The sequence below is a fragment of the Bos indicus genome, chromosome 17, assembly GCF_029378745.1.
Source record: "Bos indicus isolate NIAB-ARS_2022 breed Sahiwal x Tharparkar chromosome 17, NIAB-ARS_B.indTharparkar_mat_pri_1.0, whole genome shotgun sequence".
NCBI classification, from domain to species: domain Eukaryota; kingdom Metazoa; phylum Chordata; class Mammalia; order Artiodactyla; family Bovidae; genus Bos; species Bos indicus.
This window is the reverse complement of record NC_091776.1, coordinates 19,586,645-19,602,318: the sequence shown is the minus strand read 5'-3', so window position 1 is coordinate 19,602,318 and position 15,674 is coordinate 19,586,645. Positions and strand designations below refer to the sequence as shown.

Genomic DNA, 15,674 nt, shown 5'->3' with positions numbered 1-15,674 from the left:
GTGATAAAATTAGTAAACAGATCCAGGGTTCATCATCACATTTTACTGATCATCCCAACAAGTGTATTAACATCTATATTCCTCTTGGCACACTCCACATATCATAAGATCCTGTGGTTAAGGTGGTCCCAATGAGTCAGTTTTCAGAGCTTGTATCTCCCCCTAAATCTTCAGGTCTGATAAATTCTCACATTGGGATGAGGGTGGATGCCAGTTGGGCTTTATTACCCCTACATGTCCATCCAAACTTCTTACCATTTTCTAAAGTAACTCAAACACTTCAGTCCTGTCCAATCTCCCAATCACTATGTGATCTAGAAAGTGGTCACAGTTGACACTTTTTCTTCCTCAGAGAGGTCTCATAAGTTTCATCCCTTGGCCATGCTCCCCAGACACCTTCTACTTGTTAACCTAGGTACTTGCATGTCATCTATAAGAATCACAGAACATACTGGAGTTGGCAGAAAATTCAAGATTTGCTATTCTACCCTTCCTTTTTTTGCACTGAGACATCAAAGGCTCAGAGAAGATAAAGGATGCAGTTACAGACACAAAATCAAGTATCTCCAGAACCAGACTCGTCATCACTTACTTCAAGTTCAGAGCTTTTTCTACACCAGTGTGAATCTCACTGTGCCTAGCAGTGCTAACTGCCTCCCAGCCCAACTTTTGTCCTGTACTGATATTGCTACTTTCCTTGCCTCCTTACACTCGTTTCCCCTAGAATCCAAATGTTTGAATGTCAGATTTTTTAAACCCATCTTATTTAAATACTTCCAAACTCTGATACAGGATTTCTTTTTTTCCAACTATTTTTTTAATTAAAAGATAATTATTTTACAATATTGTGATTTCTATTTGACCTTAAAAATCTAACTAAGGATTTCTGGATTTCATCTGTCTTCCTAGTATGTGACAACTTCCCCAATAATATAGACCTGTGATGCTGTATATGCTTCCCCACATTGGTTCCTATATATTCAGTAATCTAAAAAGAGAATCTTTATATTATAGAACTGGAAGCAAGTTTAGGCAATGGTTTCTCTGATTTTTTTCAACCTGAATATCTAAATCATTGTGGCTAAATGATAACCTGTTTAGCTTGATTTTGATCATTCTAATGCCTAATCAAATTCTCTTTGTTTCAACACATATCAATAGAAATTGTATTCTAAAATGAACCCTCTTCTCATTTAATTTAGCCTCAGTTGCTCTTTTATTGGTATGGAGAATAAATGACACCATTTTTTTTCATTAAAAAAGACAATTGTATAATTTTCAGGAGAGTTATATGTAGACTATGCTGATTCAGTCTTTTTCTCTAAGTAGTTTGTTTAGTCCATATCTTTAGGCTTGGGAGTAAAGAGATTAAGATGCTATTTGATAGAATTTTCTGCCACGTTTTTTTCACCTTGTCTGACTCTAGCAATGGTTCAAGTCCAGGACACAACTACCTTTTCTAAGGTACATATAGCTGATTCACTTCAACGTACAGCAGAAATGAAAACAACACTGTAAAGCTCCAGTGTTGTCAATTGTACTCCAATTAAAAAAAAAATCATATAAAAGAAGAATGAAATGTGACTTCTTCGATTGGAATTCTCTTCAAACTGTATATATGTCACAAAAAGAAAATCCACTGAACATGCCACCAGGGTCATCCTCCCCGATCACTGCTTCATGTACACCAAAAACATTCAACATACCCCTACCCACCCCATCCCATAGGGCTCCTAGATCAGGTCCTAAATTTTTGTAATGGAGGATAAAGCTCACCTCACGCCAGCACCCACATATTAACTACCACTGGGTCTTCTTATTCATCTTCACAACCCTTTACTTTAGCTAAAGGAGTCCACACAATATTCCCTAAAACCCTATGCCCATCTGCTATCAGAGATGCCCTCACTTCTCTATTCTAGCCTTCCAGGTTCTGCCCTTCTCTAAACTTCCTCTTTCAGAGCCAAGTTACATCCTTAGTCAGGCATTACACCATCACCCTGCATACCCATGGGTCACATCTGTTTTGCCTCCAAGGAGAAGAGCTGGCATTTGAGAAGAACTCTGATGGATGGACCTAGAGATTATAATACTAAGCAAAGTAAGACAGAAAGAGAAAAATACCAGGATATCGCTTATATACAGAATCTAAAATATGACTCAAATGAGTCTACCTGTGGAATAGACTCACAGACTTAAGAAATAGATATGTGCTTGTCAAGGGGGAAGGGGGAGGAGAGAGGTGAATTAAGAGTTTGGGACTAGTAGATGCAAACTATTATATATAGAATGGATAAACAACAAGGTCCTACTGTATAGCACAGGGAACTGTATACAATTTTCTGTAATAAACCATAATGAAAAGAATATTAAAAAAGAATTACATATATGTATACTTATATAACTGAATCACTTTTGCTGTATACCAGAAACTAACACAGCACTGTAAATCAACTATACTTGAATTTAAAAAAAAAGAAAAGAAAAGAAAAGTTCTGGAGCCAGAGAAATAGTCCATTATTATATCAAACATGGATTATAATCCTAGTCTTCTCATGTACTAATTACATGGCCACGAGACGTTAATTCACTTCTATGTGCTTTTTCAACTGAAGAATGGAAATAAGACACATTATATTGTTAAAAATAGTGAAGTGTTACCCTGAAGTAATCCATCTATTACTTAGATAACAAGTATCATATTTTCAATAATGCATTTTTAAATTAGGTGAACATTCACACACATACATACACACCTTTCAGGGCTAAACTAGTACTTGTGTTCTATTTTGTGTCAATTCTGTAGTTTCCTCTCTGGAAATAAAAATTTCAGCACATGATACCAGCCACTCAGATCAAGAACCTGTTTGTCAGATTTCATAAAGGAGTTTCTTGGGAAGAGAGGGAACCTAAAAATAGGTGACTGCACTGGAAATACAAATAGTCCATCCATTATGGCAGCACCATTGGCCAGTGGAGTGATGAGGACAGTATGGGTGTGGGTGTGCAAATATTTGGTTCAGACAGAAAAAAAAAAAAAAAAAACCTGCCAAGAAATTCATTCTGATTAAGATGCATGAGCTTATTACCACCTGAGGGAGGTTAGAAACTATTAAATAAAAAGCAGTTCTCATCATCTTCTGAACCCTTTAACTACTAATAATTGGGCACTTTGCTGATGGTGCAGAACAACTTTCCAAGCTGATTAATAGGTCATGTGTGTTGAAAAGGCACCTTTGTTCATAAAACAATTATGCGAATCCTCTAATTTTTTCCAAAGATTATTAAATATTCTAATCTTTGAAGAACATAGGTTTGAGTTGCAGATGGTATTTGTATATTACTTGTCAGGCTCTTTAACATTTTTTTATTTTCACATATTTTATCCTTACAACCCCATGGGAACCGCAATATAGGGATTAATACCCTCTATTTAAAGGGGGGTTAATAAAGATTCAGAAGAAATTTAGAGGTCTGACCAAGGTGAAACATCTCATTAAGAGGAGACAGCATTAGAATTTTTATTCCCTGAGCAAATGCTATTTTCAAAGATTCAGTAAGTAAATATTTTTATAGTTCATAAAACTGAAGGAAATGTTGCTTAACTGGAAAGTCTCAACTCTACTGGGTTCATTTTAGATGTTTACATTATTGGAATACATTTTTAGCTTACACCTATACAGATTCAAAAGTTGCTCATTTTCCTGAGTAGATCGATAAGCTGAGTCAATGTTTGAATACGACTAGAACAAAATTGTCAAAATTATTTCAGGGCATGGCAAGCACACAGCTAGTGGCCTACTCACATCTTATTTCTTCCCATGATAAACAATATGGGATATCCATCTATTTTTGTGAGAATCTTAAACTCTGTTTAACGAATAAATGAATACCAAGCAGCAGTTCAAGAACTAGATATTAGTGTTCTAATAAGTTTTTACCTAGTATAATCCAGAATGTAAGATTTAGTTATGAGCCATCTTTTGAGTACAATCATTGATTTTCAAATCCAGGCATAGAGAAGGGTAGCTTATCTGCATAAAGCAGAATACTGATGATGGGAGCTCCTACAGTGATGAACTCAAAAGAAGGAGACAATCTAATGACCAACATTACTTCTAATTGCGGAAGGTATTTCCTTTCAGATAAGAGGATTCTAACTCTGCAACATCTAGGGTTTGAGGAATTAAATGACATTTGAAAGTGTTGGTGACTTAGTCATGTCCGACTATACGACCCCATGGACAGGTGCCCGCCAGGCTCCTCTGTCCATAGAATTCTTCAGGCAAGAATACTGAAGTGGGTTATCATTTCCTACTCTAGGGGGCACTTCTGATCTGGGGATCAAACCTGGGTCTCCCTGCATTGCTGGTAAATTCTTTACTGTCTTGAGCCACCAGGGAAGCCCCCAAAGGACATTCTTGTTGTACCTAATAAAGTCAAGACATTTGATCCACCCTATTTATGCCAGCCAGCCAATTTATCAATGTTTAAAATGCTTATAGAAATTAGCATGTTGATAATCAACAGATGCAAGTAAAAAATATTGGTACCCCAGTTCAAAAAGGCTACAGTAAGTTTCCCAATGTTTCTTATATGAATTTTATCTGTTTAAAGATATGGAGGAGATTCATATTTGGTAAAGCGTTAGATTAGACAGCATGCAAAGTCCCCCTCCAGTTCTGAAATTCTTTGATTCTATTCATCATACCACTTGCGGTCTCTTGTTTTACATATAATTAATGGGAACAGAAACATGGGGTAGAACCAACACTATTGTTCCTAAAACATATGTTTATGGATTTAGACTCAAAACATAAACTTCAAAAAAATTAAAATTCAAATTTAGAGACAACTAAATTGAAAGGACATAAAACAGTCAAAAGCATTCACCTTCAGATTTTTGCCTCATAATAGGGTTCGAATCCTAAAAATTAAAATATTCTAAATATCTTCCACAAAGCACATGAAGGATTAATATCTGTCTTCTTTGATTACTGCTTGATAAAATATTATAACATAATCCTGTAATTTCTGCACCACTTATTTGACACTTTAGCCTTACATGAACAAACTGTGTTTGAGCCAAATTTATGCATATGTGAAGCTGAGAAATGCGAAAATTGTGATCGCAGGGTACATCAACCTCATGTTCCATTAGAGAGAAATTTTTAGACCGCACAAAGGCAAAGAGGAGTAACTTGGTGACCTTGTTCTCTGAACACAGAATCATCTCTTCTCTGTGTCATTTGTACAAATCCTGATCTTTTGTCTGCCTCAGTGGCTCAACCAGCATAATTATCCTCCTACTCTGAAAATAGTTAAAAATACATCTGCCAAACTTTTTATATATATTTCCAGAAGAAATACATAAAGTAGAATGATTTCAATTTAGGTTTCAATTATTTCAACAATTGAAGAGAAACACTGTCACATATTAAAATAATCCTAGCAATGCTTTATTGCCATTAATAAAGAGATGCCTCATTTTGCCAAAGAAATCTTTGTAAACTTGGGTATAAACTCAATTTTACAAATTAGCTTCATTAGGAGACATCATGTCTAAGAAGTTCATGTGGCAAAGACTTTTACAAATTAATTCTGCTTAATAATCCGTATTTTTCTAGATACATTTACCTATAGTGAGGTAATTTTCTGTGAAAATTAGTTTACATACCTTAAGAGCATATAACATTTAAGTATTTATAAAAGACACCTTGGGAATACTCTAAGAATGAAAACAATATTACTTTTTACTGTTAAAAAGATCACAAAACAATATTACTATAATCTGTGCATATATACACTATATGCTATTTTCTAGCAACTATTGCATTAGAAAGCTAGAAAGCATTTAAGAAGACTTGTCTTTCATAGAAAATTACATCCTTTAAATGCCAAAATGCAAGACAAAAGATTTCAAGTCAACTTTTAATGTTTTGTCATGCAATTTTGCTTCAGCATATTTGGACAATTTTTAAATTGCGTTGTTTTACCATGACTTTAATCATATTAACAGTTTCGTATGTCCTATAAGCAATAGGCATATAAAATCATAAAATATTATTAACAAATGCCTTTACTCTGGCTTACTACAAATCAATAAGGATAAAAACATACATACTAAGAATTTAAGACTGCATCATTTGAACTGAATGTAAATAACATGGTTATGGACCATTTATGAACCACTCTGATCGATCCCAGGACCTTAAAGGTCTTTGGGCATTTTTCCCAAACCAAATTTCTCCTCTTCTAAATTATCATTGGTATAAGGTGTGATGACTTTCAGGCATCAATTCATACAAATTGAAAGCAGGCAAAGTATTAATTAAACTTGACACTCTGATTATTTAAACCTTCTATTAAAGCTGATTAATCATAGCATGTTGATAGCCTGCTCTTCAGTAATGACAGATGATATCAAGGCTTACTGACTTTCTCCAAGTCCACTATTTCCAACTCTTCAGAACAGAAGGAATAAATGAAGTGAGAAGAACACTGGAACAAGTCTAATAGACAGACTGACTAATCTCAGACCCCCAAGGTCAAACTAAAGCAATCCATTTCTTGGCTTTCATCAACACAAGACATGATTTATCCATCTGAAAGCAGGATTACAAACATTATACATCTCAACGATATGTTCTTTGCACCATGTAACTTTTTGAACAATGATAGATTGCACAGTTGCCAGAAAAGTAATGTCATGAAGCAAAAACTCATTATATTTTCAAATAAAAACATTTTGACTTTTAAGAACAACTATACACATTAACAATTATTACTATTGCACACTTCATTTTGGGGGGAAATATCATTTTAAAATTCAGATATTCCTTGGGACTATATATCACCTTAATGGTCCAAACTTTAGACATTTGTGCTCCTCAAAATATGATTCTTACTCTAATATTTATTGTTTGGGGAGCCAGTTACCATGCTATAAATAATTATTAAATGAAATAATTTTATATTACTACAAAATTTTAATGATATTCACTGTGTTTTCACAGTGAATATTTAATAACTCCTAAAGATGGGAATACCAGACCACCTGATCTGCCTCTTGAGAAATTTGTATGCAGGTCAGGAAGCAACAGTTAGAACTGGACATGGAACAACAGACTGGTTCCAAATAGGAAAAGGAGTTCGTCAAGGCTGTATATTGTCACCCTGTTTATTTAACTTATATGCAGAATACATCATGAGAAACGCTGGACTGGAAGAAACACAAGCTGGAATCAAGATTACCGGGAGAAATATCAATAACCTCAGATATGCAGATGACACCAACCCTTATGGCAGAAAGTGAAGAGGAACTCAAAAGCCTCTTGATGAAAGTGAAAGTGGAGAGTGAAAGTTGGCTTAAAGCTCAACATTCAGAAAACGAAGATCATGGCATCTGGTCCCATCACTTCATGGGAAATAGATGGGGAAACAGTGGAAACAGTGTCAGACTTTATTTTTCTGGGCTCCAGAATCACTACAGATGGTGACTGCAGCCATGAAATTAAAAAACGCTTACTCCTTGGAAGGAAAGTTATGACCAACCTAGACAGCATATTCAAAAGCAGAGACATCACTTTGCCAACAAAGGTTCATCTAGTCAAGGCTATGATTTTTCCTGTGGTCATGTATGGATGTGAGAGTTGGACTGTGAAGAAGGCTGAGTGCTGAAAAATTGATGCTTTTGAACTGTGGTGTTAGAGAAGACTCTTGAGAGTCCCTTGGACTGCAAGGAGATCCAACCAGTCCATTCTGAAGGAGATCGGCCCTGGGATTTCTTTGGAAGGAATGATGCTAAAGCTGAAACTCCAGTACTTTGGCCACCTCATGCAAAGAGTTGATTCATTGAAAAAGACCCTGATGCTGGGAGGGATTGGGGGCAGGAGGAGGAGGGGACGACAGAGGATGAGATGGCTGGATGGCATCACTGACTCGATGGACGTGAGTCTGAGTGAACTCCGGGAGTTGGTGATGGACAGGGAGGCCTGGCGTGCTGCGATTCATGGGGTCGCAAAGAGTCGGACACGACTGAGCGACTGATCTGATCTGATCTGAAACAATAACTCCTTCCATAGATCCAAAGCCACTTTTAGAGAAGAAAATATAAATTATAAGAAACACCATGGGAACATTTTTTAACACTACAAATATAATCATATAACAGGAATTTTGCCCCAAATTTTAGTGTTTTATAAGCTTTAAAGAATAGATGAGACTTAAGAAAGAAGTCATGAGCTATTTGGATTCCATTATTAATATTCCATTAATTTCCCAGTGTATCTCTCATTTGCTACATTAAGGAACTGTTCTATAAGTCATAGTCATAATAGCAGTTCAGAAATTATTCCATAGAGCAATGTTAGTTAATTTGAAAGATTTCCACTGAAATTAAATTATATGTAAAGGGTAACTAATTGTGATCATGAAACCTTATTCTACATTCTGTATATTTTAAACCACATCACTACTTTCACTGATCTAAATTAATGATCTCTTTTTCTATCAGGTCACAATTTTAGGGAAATTATACTGCCCAGGTGGAAAAGGATAGTAAAAAGTATTGTATCTCCAGCTGATGATTCATTTCACCAGCTGCCAGAATGGTGCCCATTACAGCACACCTGGACACATGCACCCCTGACTGATTGGGAAGCACATTTATCTTGGCACGTCACAAAGGAGATGGAATAATAATTATTCTCCCTTGTAACTAAAGGTATTTGAGAGCTGTGTCTCCCTACAAAATAATACAAATTACACAGCCGGACAAGGTCTGCATAATTTTACCATCTGTTCTCTATATTCAACCATCAATATTTCCCAAAGCAGTCTGTTTTTTTAAAACAATTATGAGTTTTAAAAGACTTGGATTAACTGTCAACATTTCAGAGGATTATTATTTTTAAAATTAATGCATTGAATATTGGTTGATAAATACATATTACAAATTAATACTTTCCATTAGGTACTTTCCATAGTACTTTTTATTAAGGGGATTCTGCAAACTTCTCATATTCTGATTCTGAGAAAATAAATGTGTTGTCTGAGTTTTACAAAGAATCTTCCATGCAAAAAAATGGAATATCTGAGTACCTAACATAAAAGAACAGAAAGAAATCAGAGGTTTCTTTCTTCAGCTGAAGTCTTGGCAGTTACTCATCATCTTAAACTAAAAATCTAGGGATCTGTACTCTTTCCTGAAAAGTTCCTTAGTTTAAGAGCTTAAAATATAATTTTAAATTAAAAATATTCTAGTAAGAGTTAATGAAATTTGCAGAATCATAATTTGCAATAAAAGACAACATTTCATCCAATGTAACCAGTGATAACAACCTTAGTCTTATACAAGTTTCAATATGGTATGAAATAATGTTTTTGTATTTCCTTCAAAAACACCAGAAAAAAAGAATTGCTTAGGACATTGAAAACTAGAAAACATTCTTATGGGAGTAACATTTTACCTTGTTCCAAAAGTAAGAATATAAAAGTATTAGCAACAACCAATTGTGTAGAGATCAAAATAACAGTCACTAATCTACATTCTTTATACATATCAACTCATTACTACAATCCAATAAGGCACATACTATTATTATGATTACTTTTTGAGATGAGGAAATCTCTTTGCAACAATGATGATGATGGAAAATCATTGAACCAATACATCAAAGTTCTTTAGTATTTGTATATCTATTGATCGTGGACATTATCTATGTGTGAAACTAAGGCTCTTTAAGAAAAAGAAAAGGGGAGAAAGAGAATCCTTGACTGGCATCTCTCTGACAGAATACATCAAAAATTCAGATCAAGCTAATAATGGCATAGTCTTGATATGCTTAATATGCACAATAGTATTATTGTATACATTGAAAACAAAACCTATGCTTAAATTATTAAATAACATTAAAAAAGAATATGAATTATCTCCATGCCACTGAGGTACCATGTCATAAATGTTATATTATGGGTTCACATCCAAACCGACAGTTTGCCCTTGTTTTCAGAAGAAATTATCTCTGATAATGGATTTTAGCAATAGGTCTCTTAAAATGTTTTTAGACTTAAGAGACAGCCATAAACCACAGCTATCTCTTTCACACAAAGCAAATTCAATAAATACTTTACATGAAACCTAGTAAGAGAAGTCTTTTCTCCACATTGCTACTTACACATGAATTATTTAAAAAAAAAACAACAGAGCAACCTATTTATCTCTGTAATCAATAGATTTAGAGTCAAAATGTAGTTTATCATTTCAGAGTAATGCTAGAAAAACTAGTTTCTGGTAAATATATGTTCTCAACCACAGTTCTAGTTAAAAGATAAAAAGATTGCTATAAATTTATATTTCTCAATAAAAGAACCTTTTCACATGTTTAAATTTGCATAAAGTAATTTGCATAAAGGTTACATCAGATAGTATGAAATACTGTTTTAACCTCAATTGCTGGGTCGGGAATATCCCCTGGAGAAGGGCATGGCAACCCACTCCAGTATTCTTGCCTGGAGAATCCCATGGACAGAGAAGCCTGTCAGGCTACATACAGTCCATAGAGTTGCAGAGTCAGACATAACTAACTGACTTAGCATTCACACATGCTGGTTTATGTGTCCAAAATTCTGACAACTCTGGTATTTGGCCAGATTTAATCAGCTTCTAATATACTTGCCGCCAGAACTTTAGTCTACCTTCATTTGAATTGTCAACCCTTAGGCATGTTCTCTGAAGTCCAGGTTACTTCATACTGACTCACCTTCGTGCTTGTTTCCCTTTCTTCAAAGTCTGTCCCTTCCTCTCCCTTTATCTTCTTTTCTCTCTCTCCTTTATTACCTAAGGAACACCTGGGGCTTCTCTGGTGGCTCAGTGGTAAAGAATATGCCCGCCAATGCAGGAGACATGAGTTCAATCCCCAGGTCTGGAAGATCCCCTGGAGAAGGAAATGGTAACCCACTCCACTATTTTTGCCTGGAGAATTCCATGGACAGAGGAGCCTGGTGGGCTACAGTCCATGAGGTCACAAAGGAGTCGGACACAACTTAACTAAACAACAAGAATCACCTACTCATCATCTGAGTCTCTGTATAAGCAACATCTCTCTAGATAATATTTCCTCCTTTCATCTCTGTGAGACTGAGAAAATAATCTACTGTGGTACCAATCACACCATGTTACAGTTATTTGATTACATATTTGACTCAATGACTAGACAATAAAATCTTGAATGCAAGTCTTATTCATCATGTAAGATGATGCTCAATAGTTGGAACATGGTAGATATTTAATAAAAGTCAGATGGATTAAATAGCTTCAAAATTCTGTCTTTATCTTACACTGTACTACTTCAATTGTCCTTCTTTTGACTTTCTGGCCATAGATTATGTGATTTTCCTGTATAAAGTCCATTTTTTATACAAATCATAAAAATTCATTTTTCAAAGTTCTAGATTAAAAATAATTCATTTTGGAACATATATAAACCATCATGCCACCTAATTATAAAAGGATTTTTATCAACAACAAAAAGTAAAAGTAGTCGTCCAGCTTCTCAAATTTACAAGTTCCTATGATATTCTACAGCTATTTACAGGCTTTCATAACTACTTGTTCATTAATTACATCATTCTCCTTAGTTGGATAGTTATGAAAAAAATTCACATGAATCCTAGAAATACTCAAGTTTTGGAGTTCACAAATTACGGAACATTTGTGAGCAGCCAAGAGTCCATTTTAAGTTGTATGTATATTTTTAAGAAATGAATTACCTAAAATATAAATCTATTCTTTTATGCTTTCAGGTAATCAGACAATTTAAATATTGGATGTAGAATACACAATAAAGTTATTTACATCTAACTTATGATAAAATCAAGTACATTTTACTGCCCAAGACACTGATGATGATGATGAGAAAGCTAATTAGCCCCTGCTGAATTCCTTCTTTAGGTCCACTTTTTAACCATATAACCTTACATTTTATTCCTTATGAATATTTCACAGTAAATATAACTACTTACTTTTCAGGATTTTCTACTTCTTCAGTAACAAAGTTGAGATAAAACCTAAAAAGACATACATAAAGTACAAACCATTAATAAACTTTATGATCACTATCCAAAGTTTCACATTTTAAATATTTATAATCAAACTCAGAATTATAAAAATTTTATAAACAAATAACCTAAGATGAAATTCTCCAACACTAAATGCTCCCGCATTTTATTTTTTCTATTAAACATTATTTATGGAGTTCTTTTCTATTTCTTAATTTTTTTATGGCGGTATAACATGAACAGCAAACTGATTAGTGAACAGTGAACAAATCTTAATGTATAAACATGTAAACAGTATGTAAACAGTAAATGTGTAAATATGTATAATGTATAAACAGCAAACAAATCTCAACATATATTGATAAATTTTTATTTATTTATACACCTACACAACCAAAACAAAGATCAAAACATAAAACATTTCCAGTACCCTAGAGGGTTCCCTCAAGGCCCTTTGCAATCATCTCTTTCATCCTCCCATAAAGGCAACCACTATTCTGATTTCTATCACTATAGATTAGTTTTGCTCATCTCAATACAATAGACTAATAATATCTGCTTGTATAACTATTATACAATATTCCTTTGTGTCTGGTTTTTTTTTTTTTTTTTGCTGGACTTTATATCTGTTGGCTCTCATCCATGTTATTGTATTTAGCAATATTTCATCATTCTTTATTTTTGCTTTTCATTGTATGAATGTAACACCAATACAGCCTACCACTGATGGGTATTTGAATTATTTACAATTATAGCTATTATGAATATGGATACCATAAATATGCTTGTGCATGTCCTTTTGGGGACCATACAATCATTTCTCTTGTGCATATACTCAGAATATGATCACTGGATCATAGGGTAGGTACATGTTTATTATTACATTATTATTATTTATTTATTTATTTATATTTTTTTTTTTACCATTTTTGGATTCCTAATTGCATTCCAGCAATATATGAGATTATTATGTGTTAGTCACTGGGGAAATAAAAGTAGGAAATCTATAATCCCTCTCCTTAAAGAGCTCATTGTTCATAGAATGGTCCATTGTGGATATAACGACACAGTGGGCAATGCTAGAGCACGTCCAGGTTACCAGGAGCCAGGGGTGAGGTCAAAACCAGACTGGCAGGGCATAGAAAGCTTTTGAGAGGAGGCATCACCCAAGTTGAGGCTTCAAAAATGCTTAACTATTAGCCCTGGTGAAATGACATAAGGACATTCCAGGTGGAGTATAACACATACACATGTGAGTGTGGTAAAGCTCTACATGCACAGAGATATGAGCTACAGATAGGTATTCTGCAGTACAAAGGGTGCCCAGGGAGAGAGAATAGAGTGTAAGGACAAGATGCCCTCTGGCTTCTGGGAATCTAGATTTCAGTAGGGGTGACAGGTCAATAAAAACTTGTAGGAAAATAGAAGTATGATAATAACATTTCTCAGTTTTAGGGAATTGGCTTACTAGATATGAACACTGAGGCAAATAGGAAATAAAAAATGGGATAAAAGATTTGCACTTTTAAATTGCAATTTGCAATTTGCACTTCTTCCTTTCAATTCAGTTTTCCAATATGCATCCCATCCAAATAATCTCAAGTCATAAAGCAACTATAAGAACAACATGAGGTAAATATGCCTTATGCATAATAGTAACTATGAAGTTGCCAATTTTTTTGTATATTTAGGCAGCTAATTTTAGGTCCATTGTTAGTCAATACACTATAGGCTGATACGAAAGAACATAACATTTTGAATATTTCCCCCAAGACCTGAACACTTCTGTCATCTCTTACATGACAAGAAGCATTCTAGACACATGATATTTCACTTTCTAGCCCCACAGGGTTGCAAATATTACCCTAAACTTATGGCCCAAGAAAAATTCAGATTCCTTTCCTTCACTTTACAACTCTCCTTATCCCACCCAGGAATGGTGGCTGCCTCGCATCCTTGACTTCTTTTTCCAGTCTAAAAGGACTGCTGGAGACCCTTTAAAGCCCTTAAAGTTCTCTTTCAAGGTTCCAAGATGCAGCAGACCCCTCAGATATGCACACATAGATAACCAAATCGTGAAGATGGGGAAACTAAGGGATCATAATGAATAGAGCTAGACATATAAGGACAAAGACCTTTCCATTTCTTCATTGTAGAGGCTTAGAAAATGTCCACAAAGTGAAAAAGTCATATTTTCATTGTACTCTTCCGTGTTCTTATTATTCCTTAGAAGATAAAATAGCCATAACATAGGTCCACAGAAGCACTGGTCAATAGGAACAAATTCTCTATATAATCTAAAACCAAGTGACTAGAATATAGTCCATCAGCCTTTAACATACTTAAAGTATCTCATAACTTAAAACAAAGATAAGAAAACCTGTCTTATTCCATCTTTATTCACAAGCAGGCACTTGATGCTCATAGTTGAAGAAAGCCAAGACAACAGGCCCAAAATGGAGTCATTTATGCTTAAGCCTCATGCCACCAAACCAAAACATAATTCAGTTAAAGTCTCACACCTCCCAGAAATGGAATCCAAAACCAGTCAGTTAGGAATTGCATTATTTAAGTATTCTGCCTGGTAGACTCTTGCTAGCCCCTAAATGAAAATAACTCCATAATAATCAACCTGTTTTTTAGCTTAGTATAACTTTTTTGTTCCCACCCTTTCAGCCTATAAAAAGCTTTCTCTTTTGTACAGCTCCCTGGAGTTCCGTTCTATCTGCTAGATAGGATGCTGTCAATTCATATCGATTTTTTCTCAAACTCTTAAAAATTTTAATATGATTCAGTTTATATTTTAATAAAGTTAAGGTGTCTGATATTTTAAGGACTATATGTGAAGCAGAGGTGATCTAAAAGGTTAGCAGCCAAGGATATTTTTTAATGACTAGAAAGTAATTTTCTAAAAATAGAGGTTGTAGTTATACCAGGAAGGCAAGCAAAAATCAATACTTATATCTGGAATATGCACTCTGAGGGATTTGATGTGTTTGTTATAAGCCCAAGGCAATGGGAAGTACAAGAAGAAAATGAACAAAACAAAATCCAAGGAGGGAGAAAAAAAAAAACTCACACAAAAACCACACACACACACTTAGAAATCTTTCCAGGCCTCTCACTTCAAAAATAGCCAGTTCCTTCTAAACAGTTGTTTTAGAAACTGGTCTTTTTCCAACAACGTTAAGGAAAGAAAGGAAATATTTATGAAAAAAGAACCCAATTTCAAATATTTTCCATAGAGAAAAGGAAAGGACTTGGGACATGGTAGCAGGGTGGGAAGGAGAAAGCTTCTTATTTTGGTCCAAACATTCACATCCTGTGGGAAATATACCTTTATGCTCTCCTAGTCTCCAGTCACGCATCCGTAGCGTTCTCTATACATCTACTCAAGTTCTCTAGAGAATGTTCACAAGATCTATTGTTCCAGCTTTTCCATGATTGCGTATAAAAGGCACCGCAAAGCTAGCCATGCATTCTAATACCCAACTATGAATTATTTTAAAAATAAAGCTTATTCTTTAGATTAGATTTCACACAATGCTAGAAAATAATCCCAGCAGATGCTTTAGAAGACTAAATCCCCTGAGGATACGATTTAAAGGGAAAAC

At 34.6% G+C, this 15,674-nt stretch overlaps 1 protein-coding gene across 1 annotated transcript in view; it reads right to left on the bottom strand.

The window, feature by feature from the left end:
* The window catches only part of SLC7A11 (solute carrier family 7 member 11), an 87,227-nt gene that overhangs the window by 42,136 nt on the left and 29,417 nt on the right, over positions 1-15,674 (bottom strand). Inside the window, exon 6 of the mRNA XM_070769104.1 lies at positions 12,025-12,069. Within this exon, the coding sequence (XP_070625205.1) occupies positions 12,025-12,069 (45 nt within the window). The remainder of the gene's footprint in view (positions 1-12,024; positions 12,070-15,674) is intronic.